The sequence below is a fragment of the Gouania willdenowi genome, chromosome 8 (genome assembly GCF_900634775.1).
Source record: "Gouania willdenowi chromosome 8, fGouWil2.1, whole genome shotgun sequence".
In the NCBI taxonomy this organism is placed as follows: domain Eukaryota; kingdom Metazoa; phylum Chordata; class Actinopteri; order Blenniiformes; family Gobiesocidae; genus Gouania; species Gouania willdenowi.
The window spans coordinates 5565604-5585693 of NC_041051.1; the positions used below are offsets into that span (position 1 = coordinate 5565604).

General features: G+C 39.9%; 1 protein-coding gene across 1 annotated transcript in view; it reads left to right on the forward strand.

The window, feature by feature from the left end:
* Positions 1-20090, forward strand: part of tbl3 (transducin beta like 3) — a 37602-nt gene extending 17512 nt beyond the window's left edge. The window contains exons 12-23 of the mRNA XM_028454307.1: positions 576-634; positions 1330-1436; positions 1509-1644; positions 3393-3632; positions 5470-5540; positions 6129-6285; positions 7587-7645; positions 8607-8710; positions 9973-10044; positions 12950-13108; positions 13229-13322; positions 19415-20090. Coding sequence (XP_028310108.1) covers positions 576-634; positions 1330-1436; positions 1509-1644; positions 3393-3632; positions 5470-5540; positions 6129-6285; positions 7587-7645; positions 8607-8710; positions 9973-10044; positions 12950-13108; positions 13229-13322; positions 19415-19784 — 1628 coding nt within the window. The 3' untranslated portion in view covers positions 19785-20090. The remainder of the gene's footprint in view (positions 1-575; positions 635-1329; positions 1437-1508; positions 1645-3392; positions 3633-5469; positions 5541-6128; positions 6286-7586; positions 7646-8606; positions 8711-9972; positions 10045-12949; positions 13109-13228; positions 13323-19414) is intronic.

Sequence of the window (20090 nt, forward strand, 5' to 3'; positions counted from 1 at the left end):
CGCACGGATCTCTCTCCACGGTTCCGTACACGCGTGGTCCGCGGATTTCCATACACATACCTGTTTAAAGGATGAAGGTATCATGCCTTATATTGCCTTTAATTTGTTTTTATATGATTCAACATTTAATTTAAGCATTGGAGTGACACTTCAAGTTAAATGTTGTTTGTATTTAACGAGCAGAAATATGTTGCACTAAGTGTTCTACAAAATAAATGGAGAGCAAAGTTATTCTTATTTGTCTTGTTTTTTCCTTTTTTTTCTGCTGATCTGAAAATGAATTTTTTTGATCCGTTGCACCACTAATATATATTAGATATATTATAATAGATATTATAATAAATATGAGAGAAGAGAGGAAAATATTAAAAAGAAAAAAAGATCATACAATAGTTAGATCACGCATTTGTTGATAAATATTTGTTACACATTAAAACAAACTGATTTCACAAAAAGACACTAAACTAAAAATAAATATAAAAGTATTTACAGGAAAAAGATGGTGAATAATTTTGTCCAAACAGGTTGTTGTTGTTGTTGTTGTTTGAATGTATTTTCTGACTTATTTCCCACAGACACGGTCCTTACTCTGGATGTGTTCAGAAATGCTTCTATGTTTGCAAGTTGTGCAAAAGTAAGTAAATATCACTAAGTGAGAAGTAATAAGCTAAGGCTGTGAAATTAATTTAAATTCGATTACCATTTTGATTATTACACAACAATTACAAAAATAATTGAGAAAAATAAATTATTTAAAAAAGAATATATATATACATACTGTATATATGTATATATATATATATATATATTTAAAACAAACTTCCATGATTTAGGATATCTAAAAAGAATAAAGCTTGGCGCACACGAGAAAAAAAACTATTAATAATACTACACTTTGAGTTGTTTAATGCACGCCCATGCAAGCTCCTTAGCCCCGCCCCTCTCAAAGCTAAAGCTAGTCTGCAGGCTAGCATGAGGAAAGTTTCGCTAGCAGTGTTGAAACATGGCATGAGAAACGCTTGGTAAACAAGCAAGACAAGTCAAATTCTAGCTAATGCACTTCTAATGCAGTATTGCATTTGTTTACAAAAATTAACATTATTTATTCTTAAGTGTTCAAAGAACACATTTTGCAGTGTTTCATACGACAGTGAACATCCTTGAATTCATAATTTGCTCTTCCCTTGAAATTATTTTTTTGTTATTTGAATGCTTCAGTTAGCATTAGCAAGTGTCCGTAGCGGTTCAGTTGCAGGGTGCTGCATTTGTTTACAAAAGGGAACATACTTGAATAATATTTTAATTATTTATTCATGTGTGTGTGTTCAGGACAGGTCAGTGCGTGTGTGGCACATGGACAGTGACAGTGGTCATGTGACCTGCGTGGCTCATGGTTCCAGTCACACCAACGCTGTGGGCTCCATCTGCTGCTCCAGGTAACGCTGCTTGAACACTTGTAATGTCCACTTACTGTGAGATGATTCCTCACATTTGGTTCTCATCTCCAGGCTGAAGGCGTCTTTCATTGTGACTGGTAGTCAGGACTGCACAGTGAAGGTGTGGGACCTGCCTGCAGAGCTTCCTGTTGAAGGGGAGGAAGTTCATCAGCTGACTGCTCGCATCACAGAGAAGGCCCACGATAAGGTTGGAGAGGAAATCATCAAAACCATCTGTACCCCCCTATGGGCATGTGTGAGCCCTTAGAGAGGTAGTCATTTGGGGTGTAAGGGTACAAAACCAACAATTCCATTCAAATCCCAACTTAATTTAATTTTTTTTAAACTCAAATCAATGGAATCAGTGGTAGAGTGGGTCGTCCAATGACCGAAGGTTTTGGGGTTTGAATCCTGCTCGAGCCAGGTCATTGTCGTTGTGTCCTTGGGCAAGGCACATTGTCTAGTATGAATGTGGTGTGTGAGTGAGTGTTGGTCAGAGGGACTGATGGTTCACTATAGCAGTCTCGTTTCTGTCAGTCTGCCTCAGGCCAGCTGTGGCTACAATAGTAGCTTACCACCACCGTGTGTGAAGTGAAAGAGTAATGCACATCAATGTAAAGCACTTTGAGTGTCTATGAAAAGCGCTATATAAAATCCAATCCATTTTTATCCCCCGCCACAATGTGGGGGTGTTGATGACTGTTTTTTTGTTAATATTTATTATTAAGGTACCAAGATACTTGCTGACAGCAGTCCTCTTTTCCTTGTTACCAAAGACAATCACCTCCATCTTGTCATAGTTTAGTTGAAGGAAGTTTCCACTCATCCACCAGTTTACTTTTTCTAAGCAGTCACACAACACCTCAATGGGACCATAGTCATCTGGATTCAGTGATAGATATAGTTGTGCATCATCTGCATAGCTCTGATAATCAACCTTACAGTTCTGTAAAATTTGTCCTAAAGGAAGCATATAAAGGCTAAATAGAAGGGGTCCAAGAACAGAGCCCTGAGGAATCCCAGAGGACATTGGTAATCTGTCAAATTCAAAGTTTCCAATGCTTACAAAATAACTTTGCTCCTCCATGTAGGACTTGAACCATTGCATTACTTTTCCATTTAGTCCAACCCATGTTTTACATCTGTGCAACAAAATTGTATGATCCACAGTGTCAAATGCAGCACTTAAGAGGTTTTCAAATAATAAATACTCTGTGTGTGAGTTGTGGTGTGGTGTGCGTGTCTAAACAGGTTGTGACAGCACCCCCTATTCTTTAATCAAAGTATTGAAGCACATATTGTACTCATGTATTAATTTTAATCCCTAGCTGATTTAGTTTATATCCTATTCTTACATCCCTATTGTACAGTTCTGTATGATGGTCTAAATCACTGGTCTACTACGGCTAACCAAATCCAGGTAAATATGTCTATTGCTCAAAACTTTTTTAAATTAGAATATTGAATAGCTGTGGCTGGTGGTATTAATGAACTCCATTCACGTCTCTCTTCCAGAGTTACAAGGTTGTCTGCTCAAAACTAGAAATTCCAGTTCTTCGTTTCTGGTGTCATCTAAGTAATGTGAGAAAATGCAGGTAAACTTTGGCCTGTTTGCGCTTTGTTGAACCTTATGTTATTCCTATTAGTGAGACGCTGGAAAGTCCTTAACTTCCTGCTTCACCTACGCAACGTTGTGTCGAGCTGCACACGCAGCCTTTTCCGTGTGTCCATCAACAATAGTCGCTTGTGTGATGTGACATTTGGTTTCCTGGAGAACATTCTTCTGAAAATTTATCTGATTTAAACACAATGAGACGTGTCAATCAAACAGCAGGAGGCACAAAGACCAGCTGTTTAATCGAAAACAAAACAAATCTGTTAGCTTTGCGTCAGTGTCCTCATTAGTTTCCTGATGATGCTTTGATTGTGTTGATAGCTTATCCTCTTTTCATACAGGATGTTAACAGCGTTGCAGTTTCTCCTAATGACAAGCTACTGGCCTCAGGCTCCCAGGACCGCACTGCCAAGCTGTGGTCCCTGAGGCCGGAGGGGCCTCTGGAACTGCTGGGGGTTTTTCGGGGCCACCGCCGCGGCATCTGGATGGTCTGCTTCTCCCCCGTGGACCAGGTCTTGGCCTCGTCCTCTGCAGACGGCACCGCCAAGCTGTGGGGTCTGCAGGACTTCAGCTGCCTCAAGGTGGGACGCGAGACGTTCCATTCATACCCAATACAGAACCATTTTAGTTTCGTCCCGACTGTAGGAACCAAATAACAAAAAAGTTCTTCACCTCATCCTCCTCTGCACCTGCTCATTCATTCTCCAGTTTCCATTGCACAAACATGGAAATGCTAACTTCCTCTATGTTTACAGCGTGCGGCATCTGACGTCACTTTTACTGTTCCGTTGTGCATGCGATTCACCGCGGATTCTGATATTGGTCACATTTTAAATGGTAATGTGAACTGCCGAACAAAAAATCAGGTCTGAGCAAAAAATCTGAATTAAGCATTAAGGCTTACAGTGTTAACATAGTCTAAGACTCCCTTATGGAGCAAAGTTTAACTGATAATTTTTAATTTTGACATTAGAGATAATGAAAGTCTCTGTTGTGGGAATCTGGTGGAAAAGAGATTCAAACAGACATAAGCCACATGCGGCCCTCGTCTAACTTTGTGTGGCACTCAAGATTACTCCTAAAACACACAAAATGACAAAAAAGAAATACAAAAACAGCAAAAAAAAAAAAAAAAACCACAAAGTGACTCCAAAACACATACAAAACTCTGGGATAATATGCAAAAAGGACAACAAAAAACACATCAGATGACTACAAAAATATACAAAATAACTCATTACACACCAAATGACAGAAAACAACAACAGAACTGCGCAAAATGACTCCAAAAAGACACAAAACAATGACGACAACAAAACATACACAAAAAATGACAGAAAAGCACACAAAACAACAATGAGAAAAAAAATACTCATAACTACAGCAAAAATATTCAAAACAACATCAAAGACATTTAAAGCCTTTGTTGTTTTCTGTAATAATGCTCAGATTGGTCCTCGTTCTAAACAATGACATGAATGTTGATAATTTGGCCCTCGGATTGGAATAATCAAATTTTTGCTGTGATGAAAGTTGCTCATCTTTGGATTAAAACCTTGTAAGCTTAATGCTGCGTTCACACCGGATGCATCACAAAATGTTCGTACATCCAGATTATATACAAAGTCAACGAATAGACGCGTTCCAGATGCGAAATCTTTCCTTTGCGGCAATGCGGTCCGATCCGCGCGTCAAGAGCTTTGGCCGTGTGAGCGCGCTTCCAATTTAAGCATATTCGCACATACGCAAGAGTTGAAAATATTGAACTCCTGCTACTGTTTCGCATGACAAAAGCCAATCAGTCTTTGTTCACGGTGACGTCAGTCCATCAACAAGGACACCGGTCTGTTCACCCATTCAACCATGGAGTAGAAGCTGTGTGTGACCACCTGGAGCTGTATGACACGGCCTTTATAACCAGGACCGGACTAGGAAGGATTTTGCTTGGAGGAGAATCAGCGAGGAGGTGGTGGTAGCAGGTAAAAGTTTTCTCTGTAGTTTTCATTTTTGAAAGTCAGCACTGAGCTAGCATAGCATTAGCCTCTTATCACACCGGCTTTTTTCACTGGTGGTTTATGTTTGAGAGGAGAAAAAGGAGCACAGCTCCTCGCTTCAGCAGGCAGTGAAACTCACCGAGTTGGATGTGTCGCTTGGTGGGCGGGGCTTCACTTCAAACACGCATATGAAGCGAATGGGGACATTTTTTGATCCTGCAAAACCTGCGGAGCGTTTCGTGCGGCAGACGCATCCGGTGCCGCAGAAGATACATTCGGTGTGAACGCAGCATTAGACGTTTTCTGTTTTAACAGCGCTATTGTAGAAGAATACAAGCAGCATGACTCCAGCCTGTTCCATATTTAGATGTGATGACTGAGGCCTTTTGTTGTTGACGTGTTGTTTCCTTTCGTGTTTCCTAAGACATTCGAGGGCCATGATGCATCAGTTCTGAAGGTCATCTTTGTCAGCAGAGGCACTCAGCTGCTCACCAGGTGATCACATTAATGCTGTATTGGGTTCTGAACAGTGACGTACAGTTAGGGGAGGCAGAACCTAACCTGTCATCATAATATGTACAAGTTAAACAATGATGATTTATTAATCTGCGTACTTGACCGCTCTATACATTAGTTTTCTGTATGAGTTTTATAGTCAAAATCATTGAATTAATGCATTTTCTGTTCAAATCCATTGAATAAGTGAGAGGAGGCAGACACTATTGGTCCCTAAACAAGACCCTAGAAGCCCAAACTTTAAGATAAGATCATTATTGACTTTCATTAAACATAACAAAACCTTATAGTAAAAAATCTTGTTTTTCTTGCTATTGTATTGGTTAAAACATTTGGATTGATTTAAAGAATAATCAAAAGCTTTTAAAACAAATGTAAACAAACATAGTTTTTACAGTGAAGATGAAAACAAACATTCAAGCTGCTATTTTGACCTTTTTCCTTTTTTTTTGGAGTAAATGATGTTCAGTTAATTGATCTGAGGCCATCACAATGATTTTATCTAATAAGTGATTATTAAAGGAGCTTTTTATTAATGCTGAGTCAGCATGTCTTTGCTTTCTCCAGTGGCTCAGATGGGTTAGTGAAGCTCTGGACCATAAAGACCAATGAATGTGTGAAGACGCTGGATGCACACCAGGACAAAGTGTGGGGTCTCCACGCCAGCCGCAAAGATGACCTGATGGTGACGGGCTCAGCAGATTCTAAAATAACCGTTTGGAAGGTACGCAACAGCTGGACTGCGTTAATTGCCATTAGTTAATTACTTAAAAAAAATTGTTTGTACTCCAACCAGTGCGGAACTTCTCAGCGTAGTATTCCAAAAGTTGTGTAATCAAATAAACCGGTACATCGGTATATTAAAAATTAATATAACAAAAATATATACCGGTATTCTGTATGAATCGATATACCGCCTAGCCCTACTTTCTTATCATCCTCTCCACTACCTATTACAGAAATAGTTCATTCAAGGTGATAGTCCACTGTTTTTTTCCAACCGCTGCGTCGCATTGGGTCATAAACACATCAGATCATGTCAAAAGCAATACGAGGCGATATAACTGGTACTAAAAATGGAACTGCTACGGGAAGAGAACACATTTTGTGTATGTAGCTTACATGTATGACAATAAAGTATAATATATATTCTATATTAAATCCCCGGAAGAGATCGGTATATCATTGGAGCTACAGCAGATGAGTTTGGGATGCACTTTTGAGACGTTTAAATAATCATATTGGATATTATTATTATCAGCGTATCTAAACTCATTAAAGAGTGGTGTTTTTTAATAACGCTTTTTTCAAGTAAATTCAAAACAATACATACTGTATACAATACGTATTAACACATTTTTAAACCAAATTAATGTTGGCCTTAACTGCGTCAAAAAAATCAGGTAAATTAGCTCTTTACACTAATCATTAATACGAATCTACGTTAGGGAAAAAAGCAATTTATGGAACTACATAAGCATATATTGTATATACACATACATATTATGATGTACTGCATTAATATGGTCAATCCATGCAGTTATTGAAAATCCCAGTTAAATGGTAAATGGTAAATGGACTTGATTTATATAGCGCTTTATCCCCACACTGAAGCAGTCTCAAAGCGCTTTACATATCAGCTCATTCACCCAATCACTCTCACATTCACACACCAGTGGGACAGGACTGCCATGCAAGGCGCTAGTCAACCACTGGGGGGACACTTCGACACATAGTCAGGTACTGGGATCGAACCCCCAACCTCTCGATCAGAAGACGACCCACTACCACCTGAGCCACGGTCGCCCACAGTTACGTCACTAGGAAACAATGGATTTGAACTGCCCTCCAATAACTTCCGGGACAAATTACAGTTTTGCATGAATCACGTGACGGTCAAGCATTTTGGACTTTTGTTGTCGCAACTTTCTCACTATATACGGCTCTGATCAAACAATTAGCTCTGTAACGTAAAGGCAGGTTGATATTAGATGTCAAAGCGATAATGTTTGTTGTTCATTGTAGGATGTGACTGAAGTGGAGCTGGCAGAGGAGCAGGCCAAACAGGAGGATCAAATACTCAAGTAACACGCACACGCACACACACTTTCTGACAAAACACGAAGGAGGCACCACGCGTGTGTTCCATAGGTGTGTTCATGATCTCTGCCAGATCCACCCATAGTTCCCAGAAACACAATGACAAAAGAACCTGCAGCAACACCTATGAACTGTAAACTCAAATAAAGCTAACTAAGCTAAGCTAACACAAAGACTGGATAATAAGGAATAGACCAAGTAAGAAGTGTTTATGGTCAGATTTAACACTTGTATGGAAGCTGAACATGTCACACCTCGTGTGACATAAATGTTAGCATCAAACTAACGTCACTATTCATTCGTCCCAACTTGTAAAACGCACTATTTTTTAATTATATTTCACATGTTCACAGACAAAGCTGGTCCCATTAGACGAATGTAACTATTGAGATTATTACACTTAAATATACTGAATGATTAAATCATCCGCTTGATCTGGTTTAATTATAGGAAATCAGAGAGTTATATTTATCAATCATAACTTTATGTATCTCATTATCAGATATAAAACAAACAATTTCACAGCAGTTATTTTTGCTTTTCATGGGCTTAAAAAAAAAAAAATGAGGAAATAATAATTTTATACAATAACACTAATACATAACACTAATAGTGACCTACGTGCACTAATATATTCCATAAAATATCAGCCCATGAGCTCTTTGAGTCAGCAGCTATTGTAACTTTTTTTTAATATGTCTAGTGTTGATGTATTCTGATTTATTTGTGTGTAAGGAACCTGTTTACACTTTAAGCTGGGAATTGTTTTATTTATTTATTGTTTTTATTTATTGTAATTTTTATTGTTATCATGATAAATTCCAGAAGTTATCTGGATAGCTTTTTTTTTAGTCTATATCGCCCATCCCTAGTATTTACACAATAACTGAGCGTATTGCATGTTTGTTAAAACAATATTGTGTGTGTGTTTTTTCCCGCCTAAAGGCAACAAGAGTTGTCCAACCTGCTTCATGAGAAGAAGTATCTGAAGGCTTTGGGTCTGGCCATCGCTCTAGACCAGCCTCAAACCGTGCTGACTGTCATCAAAGGTAACACACACACACACACACACACACACACACACACACACACACCTTGGCAGTAGGGAATGTACTTTCTGTTCTGAAATGTCTTGTTAAGATTAGTTATAGACCGATATTATGGGCTGATTTTTTTTAAATTTTTTACGTGTATCAGCATCGGCCGATGTGTGCTGCTGCGTTCGCCGATCCACATTGCAGTATTTACAGAGAGAAGAAATATTTTGTACTTGTTCTTGTTCTACATCACCTGTTTTTGGCAGTGACTATCCGTACAGTTGCCGTATCAATATACCGACATTCTATCCATGCGCATCGCCTCTCATTGGCCAGTTTAGGTCAGGTGACTAAGACTAAACCTAACCCTAAAAATTGTTGTGATATAAGGTTATAGCTTAACCCTAAGACGTTATGTACGTGTACTTCGGTAAACGTACCAAACCGGGGGTTGTCCGCACGGAAACCGTACGAATAGACACTTTCTTTAATATTTGTTAAAAATGTTTTACTTGTTGTCGTTCTACCTCAACTTTGTTAATTTCAATACATTTTACTTTTTTTAAAATTGAGACTCGAACCAAAAGTAGTATCGGCTCAAGAAAATCGGTAGTCCATATCGGTGATGGGCTAAGGCTGATGGGAAAAAAGTGAGAACCTCTGTACTTCACGATATGATATGCGATCCAACGATAACGATTATCTCACGATATGACGATGCTGCGATTGTCGATAATTTGTTCAGAAATCAATCTACGATAATCTATGACATAACAAGAAAAAAAAGATTAAGTGAAAAAATTAAATTTTTGTTTTATATTCCTGAAAGACAATAAATTGAAAGTGTTTTATGAACAGTGACACTATTTTAGTGCAACATTTCTTCAAATAAGTGTCAATATAACAATGTAAACAAATAAGTATCTCCAATAGTGCTTTCTGTAAACAAAAAATAGGGTCTATTTTACCAGTGACACCATTATAGTGCAATATTCCAGTAAATAATATATTGGTTCCTTCAACAAACAGTGACAAAATTTCAGTGAAGACGTACCTGCACATTTTAGTGAAAAAGCAGAAAAAGTATATCAATATCAATAATCGATCGTGCAAAAAAAATATCACAATATATCGCTGTATCGAAATATCGTCACACTCCTAATCGGTTTATCCCTAGTTAAAACATTACTTCAAATATATGCCCCTTTCCTCTGTGATAAACAAAGATTATTCTGTTTAATACTTTTTTTGGATTGATCTTTGTTTTCTTGCAGCGATTCGTCAGGGAGAAAACACCTGTGAGCTGTTGGAGAAGACGGTGCTGAAGCTGCGAACTGATCAAAAAGGTGGTGTAGTAATTCATTTTGGCTTCTGTGTGATTAAAGACACACAGGAGGTAATTAGGGTGTGAATGATGAACCGGTACGACCGGGTATCTGGTTTGACTAGTCAGAGATACGGCTACATCGGTAGCAGCCTCCTCAATCCATACGAATCATCCATGAATCCTAAGATGAACCGGTTGTAGTGACATGGACCGGATATCGGTTGACGAATCAGTCCCTAAAACAACCTGAGAGCCATGGCTGATGATGAAACGATTCATGCGGATTAGGGTTTTCACCAGGAACATTTCAAAACATAGGAGGATAGCGTGGTGTGGAGAATTTTAAAATTATAACTCTGAGTGCCACATTTAGTGAAGTAAAGCTAAAGTAGTGGTTTTTATAGTTTTTTTTTTTATCTTTGTTCCAGCTTTTGTTGAATAGGTGCTGATGAATGTAGTTACAGAGTTGCACATCCTTGGCATATACTGTATATATATATATAGGGCCCTATAAAATCTGTTTTATTTTTTTCCAAATTCTGTTTTTTCCACTTCAATTTTTTAAATTCCGTTTGTTTAGAAATATTTACCATTTTTTTAAAGAAAATATTAGTTTTTAACTCCTGTGAGGAAACAAAATAAATAATAATAAATAAATAAAAACTCTTAATTAAACAAAAATTTATGTCAAAAATAAAGTACACACAATTAAAAGGTAGATATAAGTTGTAGTGTCATAAATAATTAAAAAGGAGAAATCAGAATAATCCATATGTCAAATAAAGATTTATGAGAAGAGCATTAATGTCACCTGATTTTCTCTCAGGGATCAATGGTTTACTGGATCTGATCAGGTTCAGTTCTGATCAACTTAGTTTAAATTAACCTAATTTAAATGATCCTATCTTCTGTGTAATGTGGAATTTGACTTTGACTAGATGTTACACTTTGTTACTTTTGTCCCCCATAGTCAGGATGAAAGTAACACCATGCAATATACTGACATTAAAAAACAAAAGAAAACAAAACGTCTTTTTTAGGAAAACAACAAAACAAAACAATGTTCTGGCTAATAAGCCATGTACTCTCTAAATAGAAAAAAATATTACATTTTTCATTGCTTAATTAAAAAAAAAAAAAAAAAGTATAAACTTTGATTGTTTTTATTATTGTGTTTCATTAGTTAATTTTTTATTAATTCATTATTTCAACATGCATTTTACTGTAGCTCTTGTGAGATGTTACAATGTAACATTCTAATAACGTTGCTCCAACGGACTTTTATTTTTTTAAACCGGAAGTTCCCACTGAAATGGTTGCACTTGAGGTACAGTAGCTTGCTTACTGTGAATGTGAACCTAAGAAATACAAACAAAAAGCTGGAATAAAAAGACCTAAAGGACAGCACGGACTGAGTTATTCTTAGTTAGCCAGGCATAACAGTTCTAACACGGAGCAGGTAAAGATGATTAAAGCTGATCACTTTCTCACGGAGCGCTGTTGCGCACACGAAACACGGTCAGAGCTTCACAGGCACAGCCAAGTTAAACTGGCACTAGAGGTTCTATATTTAGGAGTCAGTGATGATTTGCGTTGTTTTAGAGGGTGTTTGTGGTTGTTTAAGTTTAATGCAGCCAGGACAGGAGGAGAGAGGGTGGTGCAATAAGCAGTAATAAGCAGTCCCCGGAAACATTTCCCCATAAAAAACGTTCTTTGCACCACGGTGACGGCATTTCATGCCTTATTTGTCCATTTCCACGTGTAAACGTTTTTATTGGTCGATTCCGTGATTCCGTCCGCGATTTCGTTAACGCGGATTTTATAGGGCCCTATTTATAGATCCTCCACTAATAAATGCTCACACACACTGTATAGATAAGTAATAACATTTTATTAAAAAGACTGATTCCAAGATGCGCTTTTTAAGTTTAAATTAGGTATTATGTGGGACCTGCAGTAATGATGGAACACACGCACGGGGATGACGCACACAATAGAGCTTTAATCGTGCCGAAAAAAGAAGACCCGGCCTGAGAGAACACGGCCCGAACCTGTACGGCCAGAATGAAGCCAGTGTTACTTTAAGCCTTGTTTTAACTCGACGTATTCACATCCATGCGCGTGCATGTAGAATGATCCGTTGCGAGTTACAAACATGACTGATGAGCAGCTTCATGTGCCGCTACTTCTGGTTGAAGCTACACTGTTTACATTGGACGGTGCACACAGGCAGCCTCAGGGCAGCTAAATGGCTGCAGGGGTCCTCAGGTAAAGACAGGAGCATCCGAGCAGATCGCCTGTATTAAATAGACAAGAAGGTTGTGCAGAGTACAGTGCTCTGGAGTACATTGGTAGCACAACAAATATTACCCAGCATGCAACAAGACAACACAGATGCTGTTGACATGTAACGGATGTCTTAAAATTGTGATTCTGTTGTTGTTTGTCTTTTTACTTGGATATATGATATGTGGTCTTTTGCAAATTTGATACTATATAATAAAATACTGTAAGAATGTCACCTTTTATAGAACTGGCTTATTTATTCAAATGCATGATTAATGTCTACAACAACAAATATTAAAAATAGAATCAAATCGTATTGTTTGTACACTGCATCGAATTTTATCTAATCGTTCTGTTTTTCAATTATATCGTTTTTGAATGGAATCGTAACCAGTGTATCTTGTTGCGTATCAAATCTATCCCAAAGAGATGTACAAGCCTAAAGGTGATATAAACATAATGCTTTGATGAAGACGTCTTATTGTGAGGCCTTTATTATGATGCTAATAGAAACCTTTCAACATGTTGTTCTCTTAGGAACACAGTGAGTCACTATGAAACCCAGTTCTTTTCCTGAACGGTGTAAAGAACGGGTTTGACCCACTGCTGAGTCATGACTGTGTTCCTGTTACCCTCAGAGTCTCTCCTACGTTATTGCGCCATGTGGAACACCAACGCCAGGAACTGCCTGGACGCTCAGGGCGTCCTCCAGGTTCTCCTCAAACACCTTCCGCCAGAAGAGCTGCTGCAGTTTCAGGGAGCACGCACACACCTGGAGGGCCTGATCCCATACACAGGTCAGCAGGAGAGCAACTGAATCTAAATCTGAATGAAATGTTTGACAACTTTAATACTAAAGCCTGATCACATAAAGGCCATTCTGTAGAAATTCAGACTTCTATAACTTCTTCCCACAGAGAGACACATGCAGAGGATTGGAAACCTGCTGCAGGCGTCCATGTTTTTAAACTACATGTGGCAGAAAATGAGAGTTGTTGGAGAAGATTCCAGGTAGGATCAACTCAATTCAATTTTATCTATATAGTGCACATTACAACAAAGTCATCTCAGTGCGCTTAAGAAAAATGTAGAGTCCATTAGGGGTGTTGAAAAAAATTGATTCAGCGATATATTGCGATATTACGTCGTGCCATTCTTGGATCGATTCTTAATGCATACATATCGATTTTTTTTTTTTCATTTAGAAAAAAAATTATAGTATAGATTTTTTTTTAATTATTATTATTATTCTTTTTTTTTACCTTTATTTGAGCAGGAAAGTATTTTCCACTGCAGGAGACATTGTAACTGCACAAAGAAGTTTAACTGAAACCTGGGCATGTTGACCAGCTTGGTGCTGTTTGCTGGGGGGCGGCACTAGCTGTTCCGGTGGTTGCAGTTGCCGTCTGCTGCCTGGTAGGTCTGTCCTGCTATCTGCGGATCGGTGGGCGGGTCCGGGGCGCCCTTAGTTGGGGACTGCTGTTCCGCACTGGGTGGGTGCCGTTGGAGTGCCTCCTTCCTGCGGTGGTGGCCGCCGGTCGCTCGCGCGGCGGTGGGTGGCATTGCCCTGTGGCTTGCGCTGTCCGGTGGGCGGCAGGGCCTGGGCCGCTGTCCTTGCGTCGTCTGGGGCTGTGCGGTCCTGCTTGACTGTGGCTGGTTCGTGGGCTGGGTTGCAGGGGGGGGCTTTGCCCTTGGGGGTTTCCGGTCCCGGGGGGGTGCTCTTGGGGACCGACGGGCTTGGCCGGTCCTGGCGGGGGTCTTCCGGGGTGGGTGGTGCGGGCCTCGCTCTTGCATACCAGTGGGTGCAACGTGGGGTGGCCCCTGCTTGGGCGGTACCCAGAGAACCGCCTCTGGTTTGCGCGCGCCGCATGCCGGTGTGGCGATCTGGCTGGGCCCTTGGGGGTGGGTGGGGCGGCGGGGGGACTTTAGCAATAACTGAGGCGCATCGCGCTGGCGGTGTCAAAAAAGGGTGACCTGGGGTGCTCTGGGGGGCTGGGTCGGTGCGCCTGGGGGCTGGCGGTGCAGCGTCCCCTCGTTGCCCAAGGCGGCCGGGGGTGTGGTCGTTGACCTCGGACGTGCTGCTCCCGGTGCTGCTTCTATTCCGGATCCTTCTGGCCTGGGGTCCGGACCCTGCTGGCTCTGGGCCCACTGACGGGTGCCCGCCGGCTGCCCGTTCGTGGCGGCTCTGGCCGTCTGCTGGGCCTGGGCCTTGGCCCCTCTGCTGGGGTCTCGGGCGGGGGGCTCTCTGGGCCCTCCCCTCGGGGGATTGGATGCGGGAGTGGGGGTGGTGGGGTGGATGTCGGTGGGGGGCCTTGGGGTTGGGGGCGGTGGCAGAGTGCGCTGGCTCCTCGGCTTCTGGGTGCTTTCTCGGGTGTGTATGTGGGGGGCAGTGGCTGCCTCTCGGCTTGGTGTCTTGGGGCGTCTGGGGGGCTGCTCGGCCGGGGAGGGGTTGCTTGGCCTCCCTGGCCCCCGCTCTTTCTGCTATTCTGGCTGCGCCCTCGAGTCCGGGGCGGAGCTTGGGTTTACAGTAGCAGTATCTTGCACATACGTCGGTCTATGATGCACTAGCATGCCTTGGACTGTGAGATAAAACTTGTAGTGGGCTTAACTTTAAACACGTTGATCCAAAATACCTGTTTCAGGTATTACCACTCAATCCTTCCCTCTGCCCACAGCCACCACCATTATAGTTAAGCCTCATGCCTACAACTTCACATCTCACTCTCACTTTACAGTAATCAACTCCTCCCCACCCGTCCATTTCTCTACCTTGAATCGCTCCTCCCTGCTCTCTTCCCCCTCCACCTCCCCCACCCCCTCACCTAGGTGTAACACTGCCCTCTCTTTTTATATTCTCCCTTTAATAAAGTGTTTCTTACCCTTCCTTAGGGAGGGCTGGTGATGGTCACAATTATGCAATAAAATAATGCAATTTATTTAATTGCAATAACAAACAAAAAAATGCATTGCTGTCTAAAAAAGATTGCACTCCTTGTAGTGTTGACCTTTGACAGCATGTGAAGACAAGAAAAAATAAAATAAATAAAATAAAATCCTAAGTATAATTTTCAAGTTGAGTTCTAAATCAGTCTGTTCTGCAACAGACCAGTACCTTAACTATACCTTACAAAGGGACTTTCCACAATGGTGTTGATTTACATAGAAAGAGAGCAAGCAACAGCAGACTCATAACATTGCAAAAGTGCTCTGAAAACACCTCACGCACTTTCGGTGCAATGTTGACACGTACGCGCACTCATTTGAGTTGGCTCTTCATGTCCTATATACTGAAGGCCTTAAGCAATGTATAAACAATGTTATAAGATAAAATAAGTAAAATAAAGAGTTTGTGGTTGATGTTTCTTCTGGCAATCCTTCAGCAACCCAAATAATAAAGCTCATAATAACATCATTTTACAACATACACATGCCCGCACAACAGTGGGGCTTACAAGCTTCTCCACCATGGAGAGCGACTATGTCATTTTGAAGTCCATCAAACGGACATGAAGTATAACAAAACAAGAGAACAACAAAAACATTAGGATGGTCACTAACATAAATTGAAAGCATCTCAGCACCACGGATAGCGACTGATTTATTTTGACACCCACTTTAACTATATCAACTCAGAGCCTGTATCAGTAGATATAAAGTTTAGTAAAACTGGCACAGCGGCCCACATGTTCACAAACACTATTTAAATATGAAGTACTATAGGCATACTCACCACTATTTGAAGGGCATACGACGAGACTTGCGCTCCGTGAACTCGTCCATTTTCTTTGCTGTCTCATTCTCTATGAACAACATGACAAGTCCACTCAGTCTCTCCTGTCCCACTGTGCTCCTCAACTGGTTTTTAATAAATTTTAACTTAGTGAATGAGCGTAACACGTGGCTGACGTGCGCGCGCATACTCTGTGCAGAAATCATGTTGTTGTTGAACCACGCTTCAAAAATTGAAAAATGGCAGTGAATGAACCACTGTTAAGGCTCTTAATATTACGTAGTATGTAGAAAGCTTTATTTAAGGAAACTCACTTTAAGTACAGGTGAAAGAGTTTGGGACCCATGCAGCATTCCTGAAAACAAGTAATCATCCACTGTGCGCTCCTGGCCTGATGTTCAATGACCAGACATTTATAGATATCTGATAGAAAAACCCAGTGTATAAACGAAAAAGAAAACCTAAGAGCATTAAGTCTCTAGATGTTTATAACTGTTATGAACAGGCAGGTAGGTGGGCTGCTGCACTTCTGTTAACAAAGGTTTTCATGTATTTCTGTGTATTTTGATCAGTTTCTATCTCTACATTAAGTCTCCTCACTGTTCCACGTCTGCATATCAGTTCATTTACAGCTTTTTATGGTCACTTTTTACTGGATCCAGACTGAGACAGCGCTCCGTCCGCTCCTGTGCACCATTACCTCAGCAGTTCTCCGGTTGTTTTGCACCAAGCCTGTGCGCATGCACCTAATTTAGTATGCATACGTCACACGAAATGGGTCTATATAAGCCTTGTATTAATTTGCATGATGGGTGACTGCCCATGTTACCAGTCTTTCTAGCTTATCAAAACAATGCTATTTACTGCTTTATATAAAGAAACTCAATTAATGTTATGCAGATTTTAGTTCAGTTTTGGTCTGGCCTTCCATAATATTTTCTTGTTCTCATGTGGCCCCACGTAAAAAACAATTGCCCATTCCTGTTCTAGACACTTTAGGAACTTAAAGAAGACCAGCAAACTGTGTGTTCTGCCTGGGCGATAGGGCACTAACAGATCTTTAAGGTACACAGGAGCTTGATCATGTAGAACTTTGTTTGCTAATGTTTCTGGAGGGTCACTGTCGTCAATTGACTAAAAACTGTTTTTACCACCTCAAAAATATCTCTAAAGGGAGGAATCTATTATCAAAAACAGATCTGGAACTGGTCATACACACGTTTATATAATCACACATTGATTATTGTAATTCTGTTTTTACTTGTTTTAATAAGTCGACCCTAAACAGACTCCAGATCAGACAGAACGCTGCTGCCAGACTTTTAACTGGTGCTTCTAGAACATCCCACATTACCCCCATTCTTTCTACTTTGCACTGGCTTCCAGTTAAGTTTTGAATAGAATATATAATCTTTGTTCTGACTTTCCGAGCGTTACATGGCCTGGTCCCTCAATATATCACAGGCTTGTTGTGCCTCTACACATCAGGGTGAGACCAGTGTCTCCTAAAGACCCCAAAAACGAAATTTAAAACCCGAGGAGACCTGGTCTTCCAGGCTGTAGCTCCCAGACTCTGGAATAACCTGCACCAGTCTCTCAGGGAGCTCAACTGTGTGGACACTTTTAAGAAACTGTTGAAGATGCTTTTCAGAAACGCTTTTAGTTTACTGGATTTTAAATTGTTATTATCCATTTATGTTGCTGCTCTTATGTTGTACATGCACCTATGTTTTTTTTATTCTATTATGATGTTGCATTTTCACCACAGCTCTGTACAGCACTTTGTGATTTTATCTGCAAAAAGCGCTTTATAAATAAATTACTTACTTAATTTGTAATTCATTTTAGGAAATTATGAAAAATCATTTAAGGAAAATTGAGTCCTTTGAACAATCAGAGATTTAAAATGACTGCAGTCGTGAGAAACACATGGCAAAATTGTGGTTTTCCAAATATTGTTGAGCCAAATTGGATGGTCTAAAGGGCCAGATTTGGCCCACGGGCCTTGAGTTTGACACAGGTGCCTTAAAGCATAATGAAAACACGTCCAACACTAAGACATCCATGCACAGATGGTTCATCTCTGACTTTCATTGACCCAAATAAAGAAGTTGTTTACTCTAAACAAAGGCAACAAATTAAAACTGTTAACTGTTTTTCAGGGAATTTACTTTGATCTCCTGACATGTTATGACTGTCAACTGCTAGTCTTCTTCACAGGCGTCTGCTGATAGCTTTGATCTGTCCTTGACTTCCACGTAATAATTCCAGCAAATTAATTTTCAATAATATGTTAAGGTTTCCTTAATTCAGACAAGTGTTTTTTTTGTTTGTTTTTTTTTTTTTACATATTATTACGATATTACTCGATCAGCAGATGCCTCTGAAGAAGACTGGCAGTTGACAGTCAAAACATGTTGGGAATATGGTGTACATTTTAAAGCATCCTCAGGTCTAAGAGTGAGGTATCAGAAAAACCTCTGTCATTTATCAGACCAGATGGACTCATGACTCAGCAAAACCTTTGTCAAATGAAACATTCTCAGGTTTCAAATTAAAAGTCATCAGACTCGACGGCCTCAGGCCATAAAACATGACATGGCATTTTATTTTGAAGGAACCGGAAGTACACATGGCTAAGTATTAAGTAAGTTAAAAAGCCGTTCTTTCCTTTATTTAAAAAAAAGGATGTAAGATGTATCAATGTTTCGTTTAATTATGTATTTATTAATCAAACAATACGCTGATATATCTTAAGTTCTTAAACTTTAAAAAATAAATAGAAAATAACAGTTTTCAATTTACACTTGTAGCCGGAGCGTCACGTATTGATGACGTCATGTGTATTTCTGATTTCTTCAAAATATGTCATGTTGTGTTTTATGGCCCGGTGTCATGTACTGAGTGCACATCGTACTGAGATTGCATATGCGCATGCGCGCACTACCGGAAAATGAATTTGTTTATTTTTGTTTTCAAAGTGAACAAACGTGTTTTATTTGTTTATGTTAGGGTTAGAGTTATAATCTCAGTACAGAGGTAAACTCAGTACGTGACACCACAGCCATTTAGTCTGATGACTTTTATTTTGAAGCCTGATGCCGTTTCATCTGACGACGTTTGGTTAGATTATGACAGAGGTTTTCCTGATACCGTACAGAAGATCAAAGTAATGTTCCTGAAAAACAGTTTGTAAATGAATAAATTAAACCTTAAAATATTATTCAAACATTTGAATTTTTATTGAACTTAAAGAAAAAACAGACTCAGTAGTGAAGACAAAATTAGTCATGGTTTCACTATTATTACAGTAAATCCTCCTCATATTTATCTATAATAATGATTTCATGGCATTGATTTGTTTCCTCCACAGCCTGGACCAAGAAGAAGAGATGGATACATCTCCTCAAGGACCAAGCCAGCATTTCTTTGTAATCGATAAGGAGAGAAAACATGATGGCAGTGAGGATAGGAAAAATGATGAAGATGGCAGTGGAGAGGAAGAAGAAAATGTAGAGAGTGAAGAAGAGGCGGATGATGAAGACAGTGTCACAAAGAAAGCTTCCTCCTCCAATAAGAGCAAAGAAAATGGAACAAGCTGCAACATAAACGGGAAACGATCATATGAAAACGAGGAGAGTTCAGACGAGGAAGATGAAGAAGAGAGGAATGGAAAAGAAAAACGAGTGCAGAAATATGTGCTGGTTTCTGCTGCGTCTCAGAGTCACACTGTGACTTGTTGATGATAATCTCACTCTTTAGATTTCTAATGGATGAGTTTTCTATCGTTTGCTGTGAATTTCAACAGGAAATAAAGATGTTTATCGACTGATGCTCAAAGATAAAGAGCTGGAAGAGAAAAGAAAGTAGAAAAAAGGTCTGCGACACAGACGTTATTGTACAACACACGTGTATTATTGTCTGTTCCTGATTTACCAGCTAAACCACAGCAGCAGTTTGCTCCCCTAAACCATTACAGCACACTTTCCTTTTTAGAACTACGGATTTTGGAAATATCTGTTTTAAAATAAAACAAATACATGAATGTA